At 38.7% G+C, this 18,629-nt stretch overlaps 1 protein-coding gene across 1 annotated transcript in view; it reads left to right on the top strand.

Moving 5' to 3' along the window:
• Nucleotides 1-18,381, top strand: part of LOC135499873 (CDK5 regulatory subunit-associated protein 3-like) — a 30,114-nt gene extending 11,733 nt beyond the window's left edge. The window contains exon 7 of the mRNA XM_064790875.1: nucleotides 18,080-18,381. Coding sequence (XP_064646945.1) covers nucleotides 18,080-18,085 — 6 coding nt within the window. The 3' untranslated portion in view covers nucleotides 18,086-18,381. The remainder of the gene's footprint in view (nucleotides 1-18,079) is intronic.
• Nucleotides 18,382-18,629: the final 248 nt, after the last annotated feature.

Below are 18,629 nucleotides of genomic sequence, written 5' to 3'. Positions count from 1 at the left end.
GTCCAGTATGAGGTGAATTCTGAAACATTTCTTTTAAATTCCAATATGCCAACATACAGACTGTTACCAGTCCAGGATGAGGTGAATTCTGAAACATTTCTTTTAAATTCCAATATGCTAACATGCAGACTGTTACCAGTCCAGGATGAGGTGAATTCTGAAACATTTCTTTTAAATTCCAATATGCTAACATACAGATTGTTACCAGTCCAGGATGAGGTGAATTCTGAAACATTTCTTATAAATCCCAATATGCTAACATACAGACTGTTACCAGTCCAGGATGAGGTGAATTCTGAAACATTTCTTTTAAATTCCAATATGCCAACATACAGACTGTTACCAGTCCAGGATGAGGTGAATTCTGAAACATTTCTTTTAAATTCCAATATGTCAACATACAGACTGTTACCAGTCCAGGATAAGGTTGAATTTTGAAACATTTCTTTTAAATTCCAATATGCCAACATACAGACTGTTACCAGTCCAGGATGAGGTTGAATTCTGAAACATTTCTTTTAAATTCCAATATGCTAACATACAGACTGTTACCAGTCCAGGATAAGGTTGAATTCTGAAACATTTCTTTTAAATTCCAATATGCTAACATACAGACTGTTATCAGTCCAGGATGAGGTGAATTCTGAAACATTTCTTTTAAATTCCAATATGCTAACATACAGACTGTTACCAGTCCAGGATGAGGTGAATCTGAAACATTTCTTTTAAATTCCAATATGCCAACATACAGACTGTTATCAGTCCAGGATGAGGTGAATTCTGAAACATTTCTTTTAAATTCCAATATACCAACATACAGACTGTTACCAGTCCAGGATGAGGTTGAATTCTGAAACATTTCTTTTAAATTCCAATATGTCAACATACAGACTGTTACCAGTCCAGGATGAGGTGAATTCTGAAACATTTCTTTTAAATTCCAATATGCTTACATACAGATTGTTACCAGTCCAGGATGAGGTGAATTCTGAAACATTTCTTTTAAATTCCAATATGCTAACATACAGATTGTTATCAGTCCAGGATGAGGTGAATTCTGAAACATTTCTTATAAATTCCAATATGCTAACATACAGACTGTTACCAGTCCAGGATGTGGTGAATTCTGAAACATTTCTTTTAAATTCCAATATGCTAACATACAGACTGTTACCAGTCCATGAGGAGGTGAATTCTGAAACATTTCTTTTAAATTCCAATATGCCAACATACAGATTGTTATCAGTCCAGGATGAGGTGAATTCTGAAACATTTCTTTTAAATTCCAATATGCCAACATACAGATTGTTATCAGTCCAGAATGAGGTGAATTCTGAAACATTTCTTTTAAATTCCAATATGCTAACATACAGACTGTTACCAGTCCAGGATGAGGTGAATTCTGAAACATTTCTTTTAAATTCCAATATGCTAACATTCATTTTGTTGTCAGTCCAGTATGAGGTGAATTCTGAAACATTTCTTTTAAATTCCAATATGCCAACATACAGACTGTTACCAGTCCAGGATGAGGTGAATTCTGAAACATTTCTTTTAAATTCCAATATGCTAACATACAGACTGTTACCAGTCCAGGATGAGGTGAATTCTGAAACATTTCTTTTAAATTTCAATATGCTAACATACAGAATGTTACCAGTCCAGGATGAGGTGAATTCTGAAACATTTCTTATAAATCCCAATATGCTAACATACAGACTGTTACCAGTCCAGGATGAGGTGAATTCTGAAACATTTCTTTTAAATTCCAATATGCCAACATACAGATTGTTACCAGTCCAGGGTGAGGTGAATTCTGAAACATTTCTTTTATATTCCAATATCCCAACATACAGATTGTTATCAGTCCAGGATGATTTGAATTCTGAAACATTTCTTTTAAATTCCAATATGCCAACGTACAGACTGTTACCAGTCCAGGATAAGGTTGAATTCTGAAACATTTCTTTTAAATTCCAATATGCTAACATACAGACTGTTACCAGTCCAGGATGAGGTGAATTCTGAAACATTTCTTTTAAATTCCAATATGCTTACATACAGATTGTTACCAGTCCAGGATGAGGTGAATTCTGAAACATTTCTTTTAAATTCCAATATGCTAACATACAGATTGTTATCAGTCCAGGATGAGGTGAATTCTGAAACATTTCTTATAAATTCCAATATGCTAACATACAGACTGTTACCAGTCCAGGATGAGGTGAATTCTGAAACATTTCTTTTAAATTCCAATATGCTAACATACAGACTGTTACCAGTCCAGGAGGAGGTGAATTCTGAAACATTTCTTTTAAATTCCAATATGCCAACATACAGATTGTTATCAGTCCAGGATGAGGTGAATTCTGAAACTTTTCTTTTAAATTCCAATATGCCAACATACAGATTGTTATCAGTCCAGAATGAGGTGAATTCTGAAACATTTCTTTTAAATTCCAATATGCTAACATACAGACTGTTACCAGTCCAGGATGAGGTGAATTCTGAAACATTTCTTTTAAATTCCAATATGCTAACATTCATTTTGTTGTCAGTCCAGTATGAGGTGAATTCTGAAACATTTCTTTTAAATTCCAATATGCCAACATACAGACTGTTACCAGTCCAGGATGAGGTGAATTCTGAAACATTTCTTTTAAATTCCAATATGCTAACATGCAGACTGTTACCAGTCCAGGATGAGGTGAATTCTGAAACATTTCTTTTAAATTCCAATATGCTAACATACAGATTGTTACCAGTCCAGGATGAGGTGAATTCTGAATCATTTCTTATAAATCCCAATATGCTAACATACAGACTGTTACCAGTCCAGGATGAGGTGAATTCTGAAACATTTCTTTTAAATTCCAATATGCCAACATACAGACTGTTACCAGTCCAGGATGAGGTGAATTCTGAAACATTTCTTTTAAATTCCAATATGTCAACATACAGACTGTTACCAGTCCAGGATAAGGTTGAATTTTGAAACATTTCTTTTAAATTCCAATATGCCAACATACAGACTGTTACCAGTCCAGGATGAGGTTGAATTCTGAAACATTTCTTTTAAATTCCAATATGCTAACATACAGACTGTTACCAGTCCAGGATAAGGTTGAATTCTGAAACATTTCTTTTAAATTCCAATATGCTAACATACAGACTGTTATCAGTCCAGGATGAGGTGAATTCTGAAACATTTCTTTTAAATTCCAATATGCTAACATACAGACTGTTACCAGTCCAGGATGAGGTGAATCTGAAACATTTCTTTTAAATTCCAATATGCCAACATACAGACTGTTATCAGTCCAGGATGAGGTGAATTCTGAAACATTTCTTTTAAATTCCAATATACCAACATACAGACTGTTACCAGTCCAGGATGAGGTTGAATTCTGAAACATTTCTTTTAAATTCCAATATGTCAACATACAGACTGTTACCAGCCCAGGATGAGGTGAATTCTGAAACATTTCTTTTAAATTCCAATATGCTTACATACAGATTGTTACCAGTCCAGGATGAGGTGAATTCTGAAACATTTCTTTTAAATTCCAATATGCTAACATACAGATTGTTATCAGTCCAGGATGAGGTGAATTCTGAAACATTTCTTATAAATTCCAATATGCTAACATACAGACTGTTACCAGTCCAGGATGTGGTGAATTCTGAAACATTTCTTTTAAATTCCAATATGCTAACATACAGACTGTTACCAGTCCATGAGGAGGTGAATTCTGAAACATTTCTTTTAAATTCCAATATGCCAACATACAGATTGTTATCAGTCCAGGATGAGGTGAATTCTGAAACATTTCTTTTAAATTCCAATATGCCAACATACAGATTGTTATCAGTCCAGAATGAGGTGAATTCTGAAACATTTCTTTTAAATTCCAATATGCTAACATACAGACTGTTACCAGTCCAGGATGAGGTGAATTCTGAAACATTTCTTTTAAATTCCAATATGCTAACATTCATTTTGTTGTCAGTCCAGTATGAGGTGAATTCTGAAACATTTCTTTTAAATTCCAATATGCCAACATACAGACTGTTACCAGTCCAGGATGAGGTGAATTCTGAAACATTTCTTTTAAATTCCAATATGCTAACATACAGACTGTTACCAGTCCAGGATGAGGTGAATTCTGAAACATTTCTTTTAAATTTCAATATGCTAACATACAGAATGTTACCAGTCCAGGATGAGGTGAATTCTGAAACATTTCTTATAAATCCCAATATGCTAACATACAGACTGTTACCAGTCCAGGATGAGGTGAATTCTGAAACATTTCTTTTAAATTCCAATATGCCAACATACAGACTGTTACCAGTCCAGGATGAGGTGAATTCTGAAACATTTCTTTTAAATTCCAATATGTCAACATACAGACTGTTACCAGTCCAGGATAAGGTTGAATTCTGAAACATTTCTTTTAAATTCCAATATGCCAACATACAGACTGTTACCAGTCCAGGATGAGGTTGAATTCTGAAACATTTCTTTTAAATTCCAATATGCTAACAAACAGACTGTTACCAGTCCAGGATGAGGTGAATTCTGAAACATTTCTTTTGAATTCCAATATACTAACATACAGATTGTTACCAGTCCAGGATGAGGTGAATTCTGAAACATTTCTTTTAAATTCCAATATGCTAACATACAGACTGTTATCAGTCCAGGATGAGGTGAATTCTGAAACATTTCTTTTAAATTCCAATATGCCAACATACAGATTGTTATCAGTCCAGGATGAGGTGAATTCTGAAACATTTCTTTTAAATTCCAATATGTCAACATACAGACTGTTACCAGTCCAGGTTAAGGTTGAATTCTGAAACATTTCTTTTAAATTCCAATATGCCAACATACAGACTGTTACCAGTCCAGGATGAGGTTGAATTCTGAAACATTTCTTTTAAATTCCAATATGCTAACATACAGACTGTTACCAGTCCAGGATGAGGTGAATTCTGAAACATTTCTTTTAAATTCCAATATGCTAACATACAGACTGTTACCAGTCCAGGATGAGGTGAATTCTGAAACATTTCTTTTAAATTCAGAATTTGAGATGACGCGGCAAGTAATAAATGCATATTGGAATACATTTAGAGTGCACTGTGGGGCGCCTCGCCTGGGAAATCAAGGGTGCGTCGTGACTTTGTTTGGGAGTGTTCCCGACTAAGGACGAAGGCTCAGACATGGATAACAAACTCCGACGCTGTCCAAGGACATGATGTATGAAACTGGAAATGTTTCCAAATTAAACCTCATCCCAAACCTTTTACAGAACTATGAGATATAAGCATGTCTTATGACAGATATCTTTGAAGTGAGTTGAGTGAAAAGCAAAAGTACCAAAATGCACATCCTTATAAACCAGTTATTAGAAAGCTTTAGAGGTTCAAACAAAATTCTACCAGCTTCCCTGCCTTTCTTCATTATAATATTATTTCTTGTAGTCAACAATTTATCGTTACAGGTTATATAGTAAACGACCTGCAGCAGTGTAAATAGTTCACACAGTTTATAGTTCATGTGGTTTATATTGTTTTCAATAGTTCTATTTATCGATGTGGATTATATAATCTATTACTGGGATAAGTCTACAATACTCAACATCATTCCCTGTTGTCTAGATAATACAGGGTTCCCGATTTTAAACTCTTCACACATTTCTCCTCTGAAAGCATTAAAATGAATTCTGCAAAGTCTACTTTCACTAAACGGAAGTCTGTGAAATAAGAGGTTATGGTTTACCTTGTAATTGCAGAGAAAATACTCATAGTTTCATCGATATAAGACTCTTTCTGAATACTGTGAACCCTGAAATTTTCGAAACTGCACCATAAAATGCAAATTAAAAAAGCCAGAAAATTTCAACCTCAATGCATTAACCCTTTCAGCGGCAAACATGATATTTAGCCGATCGCCAAGTGAAAATGCAAATTCGTCAAATTTAAGCATCGTGATTTACAGTCTTCAAGTCAGACCCCAAAACATACAGTTACACTTTATTGTTACAGTACCTAAAGTGTAAATAGTTGATACAGTTTATATAGTTCATGTAGTTTATATACTTCACATAAACCAGTTGTTAGAAAGCTTAAGCTTCAAACAAAATTCTACTACTCTCCTTGTCTTTCTTTATCATAAGAATATTTCATTCAGTTTAAAGTTTATTGTTACAGTTTATATAGTAAATGAACCTTCAGTTTAAATAGTTAACACAGTTGATTATAATCTTTTATTAGTATAAGTCAACAACATTTGTTGTCATCCAGATAAGACGGGTCTCGATTTCAAACTCTTTACCTGTTTTCTCCTGAATTAATTGTACATGTTAAATGAAATTTGCAATCTCCACTTTCACTGAACTGAGGTTGGTGAAAAGTGCTTTTGGTTTACCCAGTAGTTGCAGAGAGAACTCTGGTTTCACAAACTGTTTCATACAGTTTGAAGTTTATTGTGACAGTACTGACAGTTTAAATAGTTTAAATAGTTTATATAGTTCAATGTGGTTCATAATCATATGGTTCATAATCATATGGTTCATATAACCTATTGCTAGTACAAGTCTACTCAACTAAGCAACATTCCCTGTCATCTAGATGAAACAGGGATATCGGTTTCAAAATCTTCACCTATCTTTCACCTGAATTCTGCCATGTCCACAGTCGCGCCCCAAAACATACAGTTAACAGTTTATCATGACAGTTTATATAGTTAATGTACCTACAGTTTAAATAGTTAATACAGCTTTTATAGTTTTGTGTATCTATTATATAATCTATTACCAGTCTACAATCCTACAATCCAGATAAAACAGAGTTATATAGATTTCTCTCTGAGCCACAGTGTCTTGAAATGAACACTGCGATGTCCTCTTTCACTGAACATTTAGTTGGTTTGACACATTAATTGCACAGAGCACTCAAGTTTGAACAATCTAAGACCTTTTCTATCCACATTACAGACAAGTCCCCGTGAATTATTTTCTAGGTCATTTCTAATAGCAAAAACCTCTGTAGGGCAGATTATTCTGAATTGTTGAGATAGTGACTTTTTGGTCCAACCATCATATCCCCCGCAAATACGGACTGTAAATTAAAAAAATAATGGCTTCTCGGGTCTGCTTTTAGACCAGTAAGCCCACCATGAGAAATTCAGTTCAGTTTGTAGCTAAATTAAAAAGACCTTCATTTAGACTTCCACTAAGTTACACAAGAATGCTTTGGGATCAAAGGAAAGGTGCCGAGACTTATCTGTGTATTCTAGTGTCAGATATTTAAATAGGCAAGTTCTCAGTGGTCATTATTTTCTAAATTGTAGGATTTTTCCAAAACTAGATGGTGATGTACATGTACAGTGAGATGATATTACACTTTGATCAACAAAGGAGGCTCTCTGCTAATGATTTCCCCCAAGATTTCCCGATCATAGATTCAGTCAGTTCCTGTTCTTACGTTACTAGAACATTGAGTTGCACATGAAAACCTCTGCAGTCTCTTGTGAACTCGTCGGCAAAAGCGTTGCCATGGAGATGCAGCCATTGTTTGAGAAGTTGGAATGTTTTTCATCTTCCATCTAGTCATTTGGCCACTGTCAACAGCAAGGTATGCCCCTTTCTCATCTATAGATTCCAATTCTCGGATAACGGCCCCAGTATCTATGGTGTCCTTGGTCTGTCCAAGGCAACTCCTGGCATGGTCTCTCCCCTCCACTTCTGTGGATTCAGTTTCCAGTGGAACTGTCCCAGGGTCTCTGGTGTCCTTGGTCTGTCCAAGGCAACTCCTGGTATGGTCTCTCCCCTCCACTTCTGTGGATTCAGTTTCCAGTGGAACTGTCCCAGGGACTCTGGTGTCCTTGGTCTGTCCAAGGCAACTCCTGGTATGGTCTCTCCCCTCCACTTCTGTGGATTCAGTTTCCAGTGGAACTGTCCCAGTATCTATGGTGTCCTTGGTCTGTCCAAGGCAACTCCTGGCATGGTCTCTCCCCTACACTTCTGTGGATTCAGTTTCTAGTGGAACTGTCCCAGTGACTCTGGTGTCCTTGGTCTGTCCAAGGCAACTCCTGGTATGGTCTCTCCCCTCCACTTCTGTGGATTCAGTTTCCAGTGGAACTGTCCCAGTATCTATGGTGTCCTTGGTCTGTCCAAGGCAACTCCTGGCATGGTCTCTCCCCTCCACTTCTGTTGATTCAGTTTCCAGTGGAACTGTCCCAGGGACTATGGTGTCCTTGGTCTGTCCAAGGCAACTCCTGGCATGGTCTCTCCCCTTCACTTCTGTGGATTCAGTTTCCAGTGGAACTGTCCCAGTGACTCTGGTGTCCTTGGTCTGTCCAAGGCAACTCCTGGCATGGCCTCTCCCCTCCACTTCTGTGATTCAGTTTCCAGTGGAACTGTCCCAGGGTCTCTGGTGTCCTTGGTCTGTCCAAGGCAACTCCTGGCATGGTCTCTCCCCTCCACTTCTGTGGATTCAGTGTCCAGTGGAACTGTCCCAGGGTCTCTGGTGTCCTTGGTCTGTCCAATGCAACTCCTGGTATGGTCTCTCCTCTCCACTTCTGTGGATTCAGTTTCCAGTGGAACTGTCCCAGGGACTCTGGTGTCCTTGGTCTGTCCAAGGCAACTCCTGGTATGGTCTCTCCCCTCCACTTCTGTGGATATAGTTTCCAGTGGAACTGTCCCAGGGACTCTGGTGTCCTTGGTCTGTCCAAGGCAACTCCTGGCATGGTCTCTCACCTCCACTTCTGTGGATATAGTTTCCAGTGGAACTGTCCCAGGGTCTCTGGTGTCCTTGGTCTGTCCAAGGCAACTCCTGGCATGGTCTCTCCCCGCCACTTCTGTGGTGGATTCATCTTCTATTGAAACAGCCACAGGGTTTGCAGTGTCCTCAATCTTTTCATGTGAGGTCCTTACATTGTCTTTCACCGTTGCTGTTTGACATTCAATATCGACACCAACATCTTTGGTTTCTTCTCCCTTTCTGCACAGTCTTCTCACAAAGGCTTTTATTATGCTGGCCACTTTTGCACTCTTGGCAACATCAAGTTTGAGTCCCGCCAAGACATTGTGACCTGGTGCAAAGAATGTAGGGATGAAACCCTTGTGGAGGGCGTCAGCAAGGTCCTCATACACCTTACACACCATCTCACCAAGACTCTGCTTTGACTTACGGAAATCCTCAGCATTCATCAGAAACATGGACTTCAGGTGGTAACTGCTGATGTAGTCATCAACATTCTTAGGTAGTCTTTCACCTTCAGCAATCATGATGCGGCACACATCTGGGTTCTTCAGACATTTGGCTGTGATATACACATTCTTGATCCTGTTTTCTAGGCTATTGATATGTTCCACCTCAAGATGTGAAAACGATATCCGCCAGAGTTCCTTTAATTGTTGTTTCGTCAACTGCTTGGCTAGTTTGCTCTTTTCATGAGGTGGTTTAGGTACCAGGAGGTATCCCCACTTCTTGAGTTCATTGTGGTCCATCAACCGGGTGCTTTGTTTGAATTCCTCCCGCCAGTCATCAAAGTGAACACAAGGCACAGCATCAATTGATACACGCAGTTGGTTTGATTCCCAACCAAGTAAAATGGGAGAACAGGCTTTTCGATTTTTGTCCTGATGACGCTGTAAGTACTCAGAAAAATTGTAATATTCCAATCCATATCCAGACGGTTTTGATTCAATAGTAGTCTGCAATTCATACAAAAAATATTGATGAAAGTCTCTGCTGCCACTTGGCAAATCTCTTTTGCCTCCAAAATATTTCGCATATCCTGAATGCAATGGTTTGGGATGAGTTGACCTCTCCTCATATAGGAACAGAATGTCCATTTATTCATTAGGGAGACCAACCCTACATCCCTCTGCAACACTACCACAAACCTTCCGGATCTGGCTGGTATCAAATAGCCTTAACATTTCACCTGTGTGCAGGGAGTCAGGCATAAATTTCAAAACTGCATCATGCACCTTCTGTGCCGTCGCATTAGGTATTTTCAAGACACTTCCTATCCCTGGAACTTGGCTGAAGTTTTCCACTGGCATTTTGAGTATCTCTGCTGGGCTAATTGAGAACCATTTGAAATTATCAATGCAATCAGAAAATGGCAAGCAACATATTGCAGGAGATGCTTCCTCGAATCCTTTCAGTAATGGTAACCGAACAATATCAATAAATCCATGAGTGCAACTCAACTTAAGACAATTTTGAAGTAGCGGAGTTGCAAGGTCATTATCGTCTTCCACTGCATCCAAAATCATTCTTGCACACCAGGTGTATCCAGGTCCAACACATGTATCAATTGAAGATTTAGGGTGAGCATGGTTGGTTTTGATCCAATGTGATACCATGTCCTCATCTCTTCTCATGATAGAAATATCAATAGGAGTCGAACTAGATTGTTCACCTTGAGGATTCACACCAAGACTAGCCAGGTAATCCACACGATCAGTATTGGATGATTGAGCTGGCATGTGCATCACATTCCACCCATTCTTATCAGTGGCATTCACATCAGCCCCGAGACTGATGAGATGTTTGAACATGTCCAGGTTATCCTGCATTGATGAGATCAGTAGCGGGGTTCTATCATAACCATTCCTACAGTTCACATCCAAGCCGAGGCTATTAACCAGGTAATCTACAAGATCAGTATTGGATGATTGAGCTGCCCAGTGCATCACATTGTCCCCATCCTCATTTGTGGCGTTCACATCAGCCCCGAGACTGATGAGATGTTTGAACATGTCCAGGTTACCCTCCTCTGATGAGATCAGTAGCGGGGTTCTATCATCACCAGTCCTACAGTTCACATCCAAGCCGAGGCTATTAACCAGGTAATCTACAAGATCAGTATTGGATGATTGAGCTGCCCTATGCATCACATTCAACCCATTCTTATAAGTGGCGTTGACGTTAGCTCCTTGACTGATGAGATGTTTGAACATGTCCAGGTTACCCTTCAATGATGAGATCAGTAGCGGGGTTCTATCATCACCAGTCCTACAGTTCACATCCAAGTCGAGGCTATTAACCAGGTAATCTACAAGATCAGTATTGAATGATTGAGACGCCATGTGCATCACATTCCACCCATTCTTATCAGTGGCATTCACATCAGCCCCGAGACTGATGAGATGTTTGAACATGTCCAGGTTATCCTGCATTGATGAGATCAGCAGCGGGGTTCTATCATAACCATTCCTACAGTTCACATCCAAGCCGAGGCTATTAACTAGGTAATCTACAAAATCAGTGTTGGATGATTGAGCTGCCCAGTGCATCACATTGTCCCCATCCTCATCAGTGGCGTTCACATCAGCCCCGAGACTGATGAAATATTTGAACATGTCCAGGTTACCCTTCAATGATAACAACAGTAGCGGGGTGCTATCATCACCAGTCCTACAGTTCACATCCAAGCGGAGGCTATTAACCAGGTAATCTACAAGATCAGTATTGGTTGACAGAGCTGCCCAGTGCATCACATTCCACCCATCCTCCTCAGTGGCGTTCACATCAGCTCCTTGACTGACTAGGTACTCAACAACTTTCTGTTCACCTGACATTGCCGCACAATGCAGCACCATCCGCCCCTCGTCATTCTTGGCGGTGATATCTGCCCCCTGGTGGACAAGAGACTGAACTTGATCCAAGTTGCCATCTTTGGCCGCTTTGTGTAAAGGATACTTTTCAGGTTTCTCACCAGGTGGCATTTCACCACTACTCTTTTGTGAAGTTATCGCCGCGGCCATTTTGATAAAATGGAAATTAAATATATTTATCGTTGATATGATACAGAATTGTTTAATCCTGAAAGTGAAACTATTTGACTTGTCTGAAGAAGAAGTAGTTGTTTCGTGATTGTTTACCTTTGTCTGTGCACTGAATCTTACTTTGTATTATTTTCTGCGTTCCAAGCAAATGGTTAATGTCTTACATATTTTGATGTTCTTTTATGCAATCCTTTCTGTTATAGTGGGTTAGGGTATTGTATTGGCTTGCATTGGGATGATAACCAAGAGGTCAATTTGTTAGGTCAACTCTAAACTAGAACTTTTTGAGAAAATGAAAATAATCACTGATTGATATGTTCCTTGGCGCAATGGAGAGAGGCTTTGGCGATCTTTCAAAGTGTGTAGTTTTTTTTTCAGTTGGCTTTGAAAAAAAATGACTACTTATGACGTTGTCTGATATAAGACTAATTTAAGATTCCTTTTGCAAGTTTCTATTCAAACTGGTTGTAAGAATGCACACATTGATCATGTCAATCTTGTAGCAATGTATTATGATCAATACTGGAAAGGCAAATTTGCAAATGTTTTTTCTTCTGACTAAAGAAATTTGTAGGAAAAATACTGGTAAGTTAAAATGAAATGAACCTGTGAATGTCAATGCATTTTAAGGCCAAAATAAGTAGAAATATAATTGCTTTACCTGTGTTTGGTGTAGACTTGAAGACTGTTAAACCTCAGGTTGATAGTGATTAAAAAAATCACAACCAAAAGTCCATCATTCGTGTCTTTAAAATGTTCTTGTGAGTTTTGTTACCCACATTCAAGTTGTCTAGCGGCTCCACAATCCTCCTCACTACTTGCACTGGTCCAAAATATCACAGTCAGTTTGGATAAAATCAAGTCTGCAGCTATTTGAATTGAAACTGATGGAATTAATCCAAAATCAGGTTTTGAATAATCACATGTGAATGTACAGTACCTTTATCCAAAACAAATTTCCGTCCTGTTCTATTCAAAACACTGTGTAAATTGTATAATCCAAACTTAGAAATATTGTGCCTCGAACTGGTTTCGTGAGCCAATATTCTCTGCTGGATGCTGGTCCTGGCTTGGAGCTGGTTTGGTGAGCCAAACTGTGTTGCTGGATGCTGATCCTGGCCTGGAGCTGGTTTGGTGAGCCAAACTGTGTTGCTTGATGCTGGTCCCAGCCTGGAGCTGGTATGGTGAGCCATGTAACTTCACATATTTTTCGAAAAACAAACCATGAAATAACAGATTTGTCATGGACAAAAACACTTAAAATGTTCAAAACTTATAGATAACATTAAAAAAAAAATCAGTCAACAAGATTTTGAAAAGGTCACATTGGCAAATATTTCTGTACCAACCGATTGGTTCACTTTATAAGTACCAGTATCATCTCATTGACATTTCAAATTTTAATAAGGCTGAATTTTGAGTTTCACTTTATATCAACTTTCTACATGATCTAGATTTAAAGGGACAATATAGGCAGAAGCTAGGCAGGCAAGATAAAGTTACACGAAGTCGCCAATAGGGGTCTTTAACATCTCACAGTATGTCAAAATGATTCATACTTGTATGAGGAATAGTGCTGAATCAGACATGACCCAGGGCCCTTCCTTACTCTGTACATTAGTCAGCTGAGGATGACCAAATAAGCCCCTCTGCTCCTGCCTATAGTCCCCCTTTAAGGCCATGGTTCGTTCATATTATTGTTCTAGTATGTCCCAATTGAAAAATCTCAAATTCAATATATAGTTTCTAGTTTTTATGGAACAAACAAATCTTGCCTTTAATCTCTGTCAGATGAGTTTGGTGTGGTTTTTTGTCATTTCTTTGCAATGCTACATTTTTGTGTCAGACTTTCTCTCTGACAAACTTCCAGCAATCTTAGACTGCTTTGTTAATTACTACAAAATCGACCCAAAAACCAGGACGTCATGACTATCAGATAAGGGATGTTCCCAACCAATTGTTTTTGGAAAAAAATCATGTTGTTGAAGGCATCCAAGGTCCATGTGCTCATTTGGGGCTGGACATGAATAAAGAAACTGTCTTTGATCGGTGAAACTTGAAACTCTTTCATGAGAAAGATTTCAAGTGAGAAAGAGTAAAAAGTGTTGGAATGGGGGATACCCCCCCCCCCCCCCCAAAACACCTGTGGCCATGTCTTCAAAACGACTTTATCGCCACCGAAGCTTTTTATTGGGCTGTTCAAAATTCCCACTTTTGTGAATGAACTCCTGGTGCAGGAATTGCTTTTCAAACTGGTGAATAATTCTGTGATGTCATTTTGATTTCACCCAGTGAAGGTCGCATTGTTTTGCCGTGATTTCTGGGGCTGAAGCCTTGCAAATAACACATTTTCATTCACACTTTTCGAAGCCATTTTAGGAAAAGATGTCGATTGTAGAAAGTGTACTTTTTAGTTTGCTAAATCAATAACAAGTAACATGTTGATTGGGGAAATCCCTGATTTGCTAAGCACAAAGGAAGTATCGATATCTACAGCATCACGTCGTTATGCCAAGGTGTCACTAGTGCATCGGCCCACATGGAGAGGATCAACGCATGGAGGGCTAACTCGGCTCAAATCGCTGTCAACATCGGAATATCATTATAATTCAGTCAGATTTTGAATTTTTTCTTTTTAGTGCAATTTTTTGACAGGGGTTTGGGTTAGTTGTTGATGGAAATGACTTATGTAAAATAGGTCGTGAATGGGCTGCCAACAGCTTGGTAATATTGCCCATAATTTTACCAATGGTCCTTTAATAATCCCATTGGTCCTTTTAGTCATAGATCATGGGCCGAAATGACAGCGGACCGAACTTGTCTTGGTGGTGGGAAGGAACACACGCCAGTTTACCTGATTGAGCTTGGCATTATTTTGAGTAATCTTCTATAAGGTGTTGGCATATTTCCTCCACTGTTTCTACTTGCCAAGATAAACAGTGTGCCTGATATTTGGTCTGACCTTCTCAAAAACTTATTGATGGAATTATTTTTAACGTTCTCAAGTGTTTATGTCTCGTGAAAAATCAGACCATTTGTTGAGTGGATTCTTTCTATTTCGAACTCAGTTGAAGTGGCGATATCCTGCTAGTCAACATTCTATTTAACCCGTTTTCTACTCTGACTGCCCTGTGACATTGGGTTTTTTTGATTAAAAAAAACATCAGTCTCAAAATTAGCCTACTTCCTCCATAAATACCCTTCATAACGATATTTGATGAATAAAGTGTGCCATCAGTTAGAAGAATACAGTAGAACCTCCCCTTGCGGACACCTCTACCATGCGGATGCCTCTGTATTACAGACAAGTCTGTTCAGTCCCGATCTACTTGGAATTGCGGAGATGGCGATGGTGACTTTTTGGTCCAATTACCTTGCAATTACAGACAGTGAACAAAAGCAATGGCTACCCGTGTGCACTTAGGAAGTTGATTAGGCCCGGATCTTTCAAACAACTCTGATTAGGCCTAACAAGTGAGAAGTTTCCATAATTGATGAATTAGACATTGTGTTCAGTTAATAAGGGTGGAGTGAATTCAATGTTTGTTGCTTCTCTAGTTACATCCTGAGCAAATCAGGGGTTAATGTTTGCTTCTCTGACCGTGCCCACAAACCCAAGAGACATTCGCCCGCATTTGGTGAAGTAGCCAGCGCAGAAGTAAGTGCACCCAATCAGAGCGTCGCTTACATTTGAGTCTGGGAATTTCACACACTTAGTAGCTCACATTTTCCCTGTTTGTTTGATCTGATGATTAGAGAGTATTGTCTCCTTCATGGTGTGCAATGCAACCTCGATTCGGAGATTTCTTATTGTGATTTCCATTCATACAAATCATTAGAAGTACGGTACTAGGATCGAGGTTGACAGATATATTTGTCAGGATGCCCTAATTAGAATGACCTAAGTACTAACACTACAATGTAATAGCAATGTTGGTAATTATAAATTGCCTCCAGTAGAATAGTCATAAGGTATAAGGTATCATAATGAAATGCTCTCGAATGTGCCTCTCAATGATGTTGAAATAATCAATAATTAAGACTGATTTCTTTTTATCAAAGTGCATATAAAGGACCCAAGCCCCCCCCCCCCCATGAAACATACATATGAATCAACTATTGGACAATAAAGGCATAACCTCCCTACTTAGGACACCTCTCTATCAGTGTTGATAGTTAATCAACTATTGGATAATAAAGCGAAATCTTTAAGGGCCTAAACTCTGACTTTGAAGTTGATCCAATGGCGAAAGGCATAAGCATTGAACAAATTGTTATTACCCACCCACTGTCCATCCCGATTGAGTTGAATGTTGGATGGCATCCAACGACAATGCGCATAATATCTACAGGGGGCTTGGCTTACATATCCAGAAACAGTCTTAGATCGGAGAGTTTAGAGTATTGACCAAAAACACAAAAAGTGTTATATCTCGCTAACTTGGGACTCGATTATCACCAAGTTTTTATCACAGGTAGATGTAATAACATTATATCATCTTCAAAAATCATTATTCCCCATCAACCTGATCAATGAAATGAATGTAAAGTGAAACTCAAACTTCAGCCTGATCAAATATGAAAATGTTATTGTGTCAGTGATAATATGTACATGTGTACTGAGACATGCCCGAGTTTGTGTGATCTGATGTTTTCAAACTCATCTTGGCTGGCTTGTTCTAAAATAGGCATCTTTCTGGCCAGAGACTATTAATACGACAAAGCCTATTTCCACCCAGGCGGCCTTTGATCGCCAATTGAGACGTGTCTCACTTTCTCTTCACTCATGTTGGACCCATTTTACGTGGGACATTTCTTGATCATTATTAATTTTTCTTCTTCTTAGCGTTTGCTCTGCACTTACGTCAATCGTAAAATTCTTCATCAAAATGTCACAAAAAATCTATCTCTTCAAATCATGAAGTTATTAATCTTAAAATAGAGTGGAATCATGCTCTGGTCACTTCTCTGACTAAAAGAAAGTTCAACAAAAGTTGTGTCTGCTTTCTTGATAATCGCAAAATATCAAACATCTGAGATTTTAAATTTTCGAAGATTTTTGTGAGATTTTCTTATCCCCTCAAAATCATAAATGACATTGGATAATTTAAGGTTCAGAAGACGTCGGGTTGGCTGTGGGAGTGGGACATTTTCAATCTTAAGATTTGCAAATTCACGAAATGCTTTCGAAACATTCAAAGTGAAGACTTGAAGGGAGGGTATGTTTGTTCTCCCCACAGAATTAGTGTTTCAGAAGCCTGCAGCGTGCTTTCTGATGATTTTTTGGAAGAAGAATGTTGTGGAATCAGAAACAGCTTTGAGAGCTGCCAGAATACCAGCGGCCGCCTGGATGCCACCAAAATAATTCTGGATGCCGTCATTGGACGTCCTGCATGCTTGTTGATAATCTATAGACCTGCCCATACAAAGAACTATACACCTAAGTAAATAAAATATGAAAACTTTATGTCATCTTACCTTTTTAAAGTAATTTCAAACTGTCAGCTTAATATCTTGCCTGACATTTATCACTCTCAAGTATTATGTTTGGTGATACTTTGTACTTAACCATTGGAAATCCCAGCATTTCTTTTTGATAATATTTCAAGTGGTGATATCCTAAGTGAAATATGTGTCGCTACAGGATGTCTGTTAGGGCATGTCCCAATTTCCTCATCCGGAAAAAGTAAGTCAAGAACTCTAAGAGCCAGAATCATGACATTTCACTCTGGATACTTCTGATGAGACTTCATGACATTATAACGATGTACTTTTCCCGGTCACAGAGGTCATTTTCATACAAATGTGCCATGAGTTAAAAAGAAATTAGCACAGGGATCAGGATGTTTGTGTTTATACTAATGTGGCCCATCACGTCAATACCAGGCGCATATCGCTCTGAGTTTGGCAGGTTGAGACGGAGTTCATTTCTCTGTTGTCTACCTGTCGTAAAATTTGAGCACATCAATTTCTTCCTGGTGTCATTTAGGCTCATCTTCTGTGAGACCTGCACCAGGTTTTGCTGTGATGGGTCACATACAGTAGAACCTCCCATAGCGGACACCTCTCCATTAAGGACACCCTCCATATCAAGGTCACTAGTTTTGGTCCCAAATTGGGTGTTTCCATTCAATTTGAGCTCTCTAATCAGGACACCTCTTTATTAGGGACAGAACTTGTCAGTCCCTAGGTTGTCCTTAATAGAGCGGTTATACTGCATATCCTATTGACTACCAACCAACACAAGTTCTGAATTGTTTTTCCAGTTCTGATATAACATCAAGTCGCTCCCTGATCATCAGATACCTCCAGCAGAGAGGTAACACCACCATCTTTGAATACCACATGGGTGAGTAGCCGACCGTGATCCACCTGGCTGAGTATGCGGTCATTTGGAGGAGAAGAGAGATGACACGGAGGAGGCTGGAGAGTTAAGGGTTAAAGTGGTGTTGAGCAACACTTCATCAATATCGTTATTCTGGATGGCAATTTAGGATAGAAGTGTGAAATATAGGGAAATGAAATAATACAGGACTCAGGATAGGTTGTTTTCTTTAAGACCAAAAGAGTGCACCTCTAGCTAACTTAATCAACTTTAAAGAGGACTTTAGACTAGGTTGGGAGTGAAACTGGTGGTCTTCCTGTTGGGTAATGACCAATTATCGGACTGGGTCATGATTGATTCCTCGTACAAGCACAACAGTTTTGATGTAGTGAGAGATAGGAGAGACCCCTATAGGCAACTTTGTGTAACTGTCAAAGAAAAGAAAGATTCTTAATTTTTAATTCTGTACACATTGTATAATAATAAATATT

The sequence above is a fragment of the Lineus longissimus genome, chromosome 15, assembly GCF_910592395.1.
Source record: "Lineus longissimus chromosome 15, tnLinLong1.2, whole genome shotgun sequence".
Taxonomy (NCBI): Eukaryota; Metazoa; Nemertea; class Pilidiophora; order Heteronemertea; family Lineidae; genus Lineus; species Lineus longissimus.
Note: the sequence above shows the minus strand (reverse complement) of the source record. Positions and strands in the feature narration are given on the sequence as shown.